This window comes from Lates calcarifer, unplaced genomic scaffold, assembly GCF_001640805.2.
Source record: "Lates calcarifer isolate ASB-BC8 unplaced genomic scaffold, TLL_Latcal_v3 _unitig_642_quiver_1497, whole genome shotgun sequence".
NCBI classification, from domain to species: Eukaryota; Metazoa; Chordata; class Actinopteri; family Centropomidae; genus Lates; species Lates calcarifer.
In genome coordinates, this window is record NW_026117870.1 from 20,170 (window position 1) to 28,166 (window position 7,997).

Here is a 7,997-nt window from a genome sequence, read left to right on the forward strand (position 1 = left end):
GTTTGAAATCGCCATGAATGGCGTGAGTGACGTCAGTTGTCCTAGGAGGAATGACGCTCTGGATATCTGAGACGTTCTTTTTGACTAAGAGGGAGTCTAGCGACTGAATGTTTTAACGGCTTGCCATGCGCGTGCATCGCTTTGGACGCATGACATTACTGTTGGCGTGTGACGGTTCTGGTCTGTAACACGACCCACTGTAACTGTACATAAACTTTATATAAACCTCCACTGTAGAGGTGCAGGAAAACCCCGCGGAGCCCAGTATTGGACGACTTGAGGAACCGCTGTAATATTGACCCCAATTATCCTTCACGCCTTTACAAGCTGGCTATGGGGCCCTGTGCCCAAGGCTGTTTTCAAAAACAGGGGAGATCATTTTAAAGAATTAAACGAAATTGTCTCAGTCCCAACACTGTGAAGTTGTTCATTCTTAGTAAAAATGAATGTTTTTCTAAAACCATTTTCCATTATACATGTTCTTCAGTTAAAACACAGATGTTGACCCTAATTTTACTGATATTACTACATTTGATGCATAGAAAATATATTTTTGACTTCTTTTACACTAATTACTATAAAAGTATGCTTAGAATAAAAAAATTCAATCCCCTTATATTGATTATTGATTTGTAATACACAAATTTACCCATTCTACATTCTGGCCAGTAGATGTAGCAGTAAGTAACATGTAGGATCAAGAAATGAACAGTTATTGGAATGGTTCAGAGCTTCATGAAAACTCATCTCGCCATCACTACTCCTCAGCTCACCTGCTAAATGACTCGGTATATCTGACAAGCTCAGGTCACGCATTACATCTGATTTTAAAACATGATCATCTACAAGTGAGAGGACCTGAAACAAAACCAGTCCTGTAATGTAAGGAAGAGGCATGTTTTATTTAACAATAGCTCACATGCTACATGATTTGGATTCTCTGTAAATCAATGCATCCAGCCTTCTTCAGAATAATGCAGCATAGCTCCTTACCTGACCTGACCAGTCCACCCCATACAAGGACATTAGCTCCAAAGGCGATGGCTGTTGATTGTGTCAGCTGGCTTATCCATACAGCATTTTGTATTGTAAGTAACAACAAACCTAACAACACCACATGGAAACAAACAATCTGTTGGTTTCAGGTCCACTTGTGAAATTTTCAGTTGAAATCTGAGGTTTCTTAGATGTGATTCTTCAGAGAAAATTTCCAATTAAATAAAGGCACAAATAAAAGAGTAAAAGGAAATTCTCCTTTACCCAGAACACAACCAATATTGACTAAAATTACTGCAGGGTAAATCTTAACATCCTAAAATGATCAACAGGTTTGAGTGAGATCTGTAGGATTATACAAGTACAAATGTATGACAAGACTTCAGAATAAAACCCCTTTGATTTCATAAACCCTCCACCACGGCACTACACCCTATGGGAGACATTGGAAATGGCTTTTAAACACACAAATTGATTTTCCCTTGAAACCAGGTTTCCAGCTTCTATTTGACAACATACAGTACTTCCATGGTCCAGCTGCTCTGTGTCTGCAGTGCATGTTTCTCATTTTTACAGATTCAGTCAAATGACTCACCTGTCAGGCCAGTTGACTACAGTAAAATACAGTGTTGTATTTGCAGAGTAAACTCAGCACATTTGTAATTTCTTGCCATGGAGCATGTTAGGTCACACAAATACACAAATGCATGCATGGATTGATTTAAAGTCTTAAATCTGTAATTAAGTGAAAGCTGAACTAAAACATTCATATCCACCATGTGTGTGTGTGTGTGTGTGTGTGTGTGTGTGTGCAGACTGAAAAACATTCAGTATAATAATACATTTGATTCTGAAATTCTGTTATATATATTTCCGTTTCGTCTTTTTAAAAAAAGTGTTATTTCTTCATGTCATTTTAAGACAAGATGCACCTTTATATACACTTACTTTACAACTGTAACTTTATGAGTTATGAAAAAAAAAAAAAACAACAGTGGGACATTTTATTAAACTGCTGCTGCTCTGTGCTGCTTCATGTCTCTCTGGGTTGTGTTTTCCACTCTTATGTCTCTGCTTTTGTTTTCCTTTGTTTTAACTCTTCCACCCACAACACTGCATTCATAAAGCACTGAATTGTTGCTTTTTCACTTATCTGTCAGTTCCTTAAAGGCTGAGAGTCATCTACTCAGCAGAGGTAAAAGTTTCCTCTGCTCAGCCAACAAACCTCCTTCACAGTATTCACTGCTAACACTTCTTCCTGGTCCTTTCCTTGTGGAATGTCAAGCCTCCATCCACTGCTCTGGGATCAGCAACTGCAGGCCATGTTCCTCCCTCTCTATCCCCACCCTCATCTCTCTCTCTCTCTCTCTCTGCGTCCTCGTCAGTCCAGTTTACGTGCGCCGAGTTTAAGAGGACCTTTAGCAGCTTTGCGCTCTGCGCGTTTCGCCTCCAGCTCTTTCCTCCTCTCCTCCCGTTTCTTCTTGGACAGTTCAGCCTTGCTGAGACCTGGACAGTGATAGGAACAGGGAGTTCAGTGCACAGACGTACAGAAAGTTAGTTAATGGTCATCTAGGAAGACCACGTGAGCATTAGTGTGAATATGGAAGTTCAAATGAAGATGTACACAGTGATGTGACAAATGCCTGTGATGTTATACAGTAAAACAAAAACATAGAAGGTTTTGTAGAAGGAAGTGTAAATGTGACATGCACCATCTGATTTCTGATGAGGGAGGCCAGCTGAGACTTACCCTGACTTCCATCCACTGACTCCCAGCTCTCCTCAGTTCCCCAGTCTCCTGTTGCCTCTGCACCCCAGCCATCTCCAGCCTGATGAGAAGGAAACACTGAACTGAAATCCTTGTACAGTCAAGAACTCCCTGCCTCTATTTATTTTTCTCATTTCATGTTCCTGTTCTCTTTACCTAGAGATCAACTTCTCAAGAGAATGCAGTACTTTCACTTTTAAAGCAGATGGTTATTTTTTGTTCTCAGTGTCCTCCTCCATCCTTTTACATCCTACCTATTTTGTGAAGGTGGTGATAGTCTGATGTTTAGTTACACACATTTGCTTGCACATGAAAATCTTACTATGTAGACTGGATTGTGTTTCATTACTTTCAGGATTCACAGTTTCTCACACTATTTAAGATCTAACCAACGCTAATTTAAGCTGTCCATCTCTTGCTCCTCTGTCTTTTTGCCTCCCTCCGTCCTCACCGTGGGGGCAGCAGTGTTGGCTGTATTCCTCTGGGACACGCTGGCGAACAGGTCGTTCTGACTGGCTCCCTTTGATGTGCTGTCCCAGTTGTACTCGCTGGCTAACCGCACCCCTTCGGGCAGGGGGAGCGTCTTATTGGTCAGGGTTGTGTCTGTCTCCTCCTCCCCCCAGTCATTGCCCCAGCCCTCCTCGCCCGCGGAGCTCTGACCCTGGCCTTCCTTCTCATTGGACCAACTGTCGTCAGCGTCCCAGCCTGAGCTGCTCCAGTCAGAGCTCTGCTTTTTCACTGTCATGGAGGAGGATGATCGGCCCTCCTAGATAATCGAGAGATAATAAAACATTTTTTAAAAAGTCATACTACATTGAGAGTACTAAATACAAAGTTCCTGGACTCCATAAAGTTCCTACAGACAGATGGGTATATTTTTTTATATTTTTTGTATATTTTTATTTTTTCTCATACTCCTCTGTCACTGGCCTTTTTGGATGATGCCATTCCCGACCAGTCACTGTTCCAGTCATCAGGCTCTGTGTGAGCTTTCTCTGGCTCCTTTGAGTCAACAATTTATGAGATTTGAAATTACAATTATGTAACAATATAATCTCACAAACATGTATCTAAATAATAATTTATATTTTTTCTCTTTAAATGAAAAATGGTGAAATCCTACCTCCAAACTGCCCCAGTCCTCCTCGTCATCCCAGCGGTCTCCTACTGCCTCATCATCATTGTCTGTTACTTCAAGACTCTGTGATTGGTTGGCACGACTAGAGGCAGCGTGGTGACTCAGAGAGGCTTGTGGAGTTTTATCTTCAGAACCTGAAATATAGAGAGAGAAACATAAGACTTCATCAGTCCTGGTTAAATTACACCTGGATTAGAATTTAAGACACACTGAGTGAAAACATTCCTATCACCACGTCTTCTAGTGAAACTAATTTGATAAGTCTACCAGGTGCAGGTGCAGGTGCTGCGTCGGTGGCACCAGTGGTGGTGGTGGTGGGCCCGCTGGCCTCAGCTGCTGCACCCCCTTCTGTCCCTGGAGCATTGCGGATCAGCTTAGAAGTTAGCGAGGACATGCCGGTCACGGCCCAGCCGGCCCAGCCGGAAGAGGCACCTGCAGGCTGAGCGCATGATGCTACATCCTTTTCTGCAGGACGGACGGACAAGAATTTCAAGTTTTTTGTTTTGGAATTTAAAAATATATAAGTAGAAGCGTGCCTATTTTTAAATTTGAGTCAGTCACAGAAGTCTTGTCCACAGATATTTAGCGAGGTATGCAAATAGTTATCATGTAATAGAGAGCAGACTCTGCAATATGTTACATACCTATATCAGCCAGCTTGGTCGGGTCTTCTGACACAGTCTCCAGTTTGGAGAGGAAACTCTTGATGGCTTTGAATGCCTGACAGGGAGAACAACAATAAAATGCATCACAAGTCAGCTAAACTCTAAAGCTTATCACTAAATTTGACACTTCTAACACCTCGTTTCAACCAAGAATTTAACCTGGGATTGCTGTGTTTTAAAATAAGCATTCAAAGTGAGATTACGTGTCTAGACTTCACCAAGCTGCTGGTCACGAGTACAAAGCATCTACTACTGCGTTGTTCTTAAATAACCTTGATTACGTTTTCTCTACTACATTTTTTGTGGTTGCAGTGACATGGCATCGCTATGACTACAGCACCTACTGCATTTCTCACTGCAAGAAGAATTAACAAATAGTCTTAAAAGAACCAGAAATGTTTTCCTTCTGGTCTGGCCTGTTCTACAACTCAAACCAGACAGGCAGGATGATGTATCCCATGCTGTGTTAATGTATTGTGTTACTGCATTACTGCATCTACCAACATCTTGCTCTTGCATGTTCTTCAGCACTTGTAATAAACCATTAGCTTTTTCAAGCTAATGGATGCTAGGAATGAATGAGTCATTTTGCTGCAGTTAAACAATCAAATTACCCTTGATATAGCTACATTCAGTATTGATAAATGTCATGTGTACCTGGTCCCTGACACTCTTATCGGGGTCAACAGTAATGGCACACAGGGTGGGGAGGATGCGGGCAGCGATCTCTGTTATGCTGTAGTAGTTATGTGTGGCGGCGAAGCCCAGCACGCCCGCAGAGCGTGAAGCTGGGAAGGGATCTTTAGTGGCTCTTGAGAAGGCAGAGATTAGAACACGCTGTCGAGTCTGTGAAGAGAAGAATAACCAAATCCTGCCATTTGAACAGATTCTTTGCTGAACTTTGATTTAACTGTTTTTTTGCATCAAATGAACAAAGTGTTTCACAAATGGGTTGAGTGCACTTTACCCCGGCGTTGAGGTAGGAAGCGATCTTGCCCAGGCAGACGGTGGTGTTGCACCGGATTGGGCCTTGTTCGTCTCTGGCCTGCAGCCGGGCAAAGTGACGCATGAGCTCTTGGTTCAGGTTGGTCTCATTCAGTTTGGGAGCCAGTAGCAACATAGACTGGATGAGGGAGAGGAAGAAAAAGAGGGGAGTGGTGGTTACAGCAAGCTGCCAACATCCAGTACACTGGTAATATGTGATGTCACCTCCTGGTTTGTGGTTGTGTTGTCCAAACTACCTTAACAGTCTGTTCTCTGATGGCAGGGTTAGTGTCTGTGAAGCCGTGAACAACGTGAGGAAAAATTTGGGAGTTGACAGCTGCCTCATTCAGATACTGAATGAACTGCTCCATCTGAGACACAGAGATGCAGACAGAAAGAAGGAAAATTGTTAGAGCAAAGAAATCATATATCTTTATTCTTTAACACAGGCTTATAAACAGCACATTGCCTGCTTATCGTCTTTCCTGGCTTTAAGATGAAGGTAAATGAAACAGGCCAATAGTATGTACACACCTGCTGTAACAGTCGTATCCTCATGGCTCGGTCTGTGGAGGAAAACATCTTCACGATGACTGGGATGATTTTCTGTTGATATTCTTCTGCTGAAAGAAATTTCCCAACCTGGCACAGAGACAGAGGGAGAAGAGATCAAAGAGACTTCAAAAAGTGGTGCACGAGACATCAAGACCAGTATAACCATGTGTTACTTCGACTTAGTTTGGACACTGGTTTTTTGAAGGTTTTACTTTGGTAATGATCTGACAGACCATGTGACGTTTAATAAGGCATGAGAGCTGCCCAGGGAGGTCAGGATTTACCTTGAAGAGCGGTGTGAGGACGACAGCGCCTGCGTTGCCAAACTCGAAGGCGGTGAGCAGCTGAGGCAGAACCTTGTGTTTACAGAAGTCTTCAGGGAAAGAGTCCAGATTGTCGCTCAGATCCTGGAAGAACTGCTGCTTCTCGGCTGGCTCCTTGATCTAGAGAGGGCCAGTTTAGGGAGGTACTACTGTTATTAATATCATCTCTCGTATACTGCTAACTTCTTATGCTGTCTTATAATTTAATACTTTTGATTGTGACTATACTAGTGTGGTTTGATCTGTTCTGACCTGTATCTCCTCCAGGAAAAGGTTGCTCTCCACAAAGCTGTTGCTGAGGAATCCACCGGGGGCTCTACAGTTCTGGAGAAAGCGAGCCGGGTTGGGCCGTGCCCGTGGATTGGCCCAACCAGTTCACAGTAATGAGGGACCAGGGCCTTGGGGATCTGTAGGCACAAAGGGGAAAAGAGAGAGAACACAACTCTGTGAACAACACTTTTCTAGGTCACAAACAAAGATTCCTTTAAGCTGTCACTGAACCCATGATGCAAGTTAAATTCCTTGCTTGAAGGCAACTTAGCAAGAACATATATGTCTCATTCATAGTTTCTGCTCACTCCCTCCAAGTTCAATTTGACCATACGTCTTCTTTATATGAGCAAAATGTCTGTCCTTTAATGCGCATTTTCAATTTACACCTGAGTGGAACACTGTAAATTAGAAAAGGCATGAAACATTGCAAAAAAACTTGTAACGCTTGCAATGGAAACAGACTTAGTGAATAAATCATGACATAAATGGAGCATATGACTTAAACATGCACTGAAGAGACAATAAATAGTATACGAAAACAGATCAGAGATTGAAAAGATACTCAAATTAATATATATATTAATATAAGTGTTTGAGTTTTAACTGGTGCTCTTTTGGTTTTGTTAGAATTTGCACTACATTGCAGACAAGGACAATACTCATTCAACACATATGACAACAACCTGATCTATATTTAGAATATCTAATTGGAAATATCCCATGGTATCAATGACAACTGTTCAGTAATTACACAAAGGAACTGTCGAGATGACACAGAGTGGGTGCCATCTTGTCAGATGCACATCCTGTGACGTACCTTTCCCAGTGAACGAAGGGAGGAAGTGCGAGGTAGTGGTCCGTTGAACACTTCCCAGATCAGGCAGCCTAGTCGCCACACCTCCCCTGCCCTACATCAGACATGCACATAGTTCAATGCAAAAGGTCCTGTAGAAAACTAGGCAGTGAGCTGAACCAGGCTTGACATCATATCATCAACACTTTACATGGTCCCATTATGAACCTCTACTGCCATCTCTGCACTTTCTCCTGAGAAACATATTATTATTCTGACCAGCTCCTCTCTCTTACCATTTCTCGCCACTGCTGTTGGACATCTCTGGTGGGTCATATTTTTCCATGTCTGGGTAAACAGCCTTTGGGGTAGGGAGTGCGATCCCACTTGGTCGCCTTGCTCAGGGGCCACATGGTCTAGGGCCCCTAGCTTCCACTCTCCGGCTCGATCCACAAAAACGGCCCATACACCCAAGTTGTTGTGGAGCAGGTGGCAGTCGTTG

The 7,997-nt window shown here is 42.8% G+C and overlaps 1 protein-coding gene across 1 annotated transcript; it reads right to left on the reverse strand.

Annotated features, from left to right (window-relative positions):
- Nucleotides 1-883: 883 nt before the first annotated feature.
- LOC108879377 (N-terminal kinase-like protein) lies at nucleotides 884-7,990 on the reverse strand (the record flags this gene model as incomplete). The annotated part of the gene is given in 17 exon segments (XM_018670615.2): nucleotides 884-2,502; nucleotides 2,747-2,825; nucleotides 3,216-3,530; nucleotides 3,680-3,766; nucleotides 3,888-4,036; nucleotides 4,170-4,367; nucleotides 4,547-4,622; nucleotides 5,225-5,413; nucleotides 5,535-5,690; nucleotides 5,809-5,922; nucleotides 6,086-6,193; nucleotides 6,391-6,549; nucleotides 6,682-6,794; nucleotides 6,797-6,836; nucleotides 7,520-7,610; nucleotides 7,792-7,865; nucleotides 7,868-7,990. Coding segments are annotated over 17 exon segments (2,196 nt in total), but the record flags the coding sequence as incomplete, so codon positions are not given.
- Between the last annotated feature and the right edge of the window lie 7 nt (nucleotides 7,991-7,997).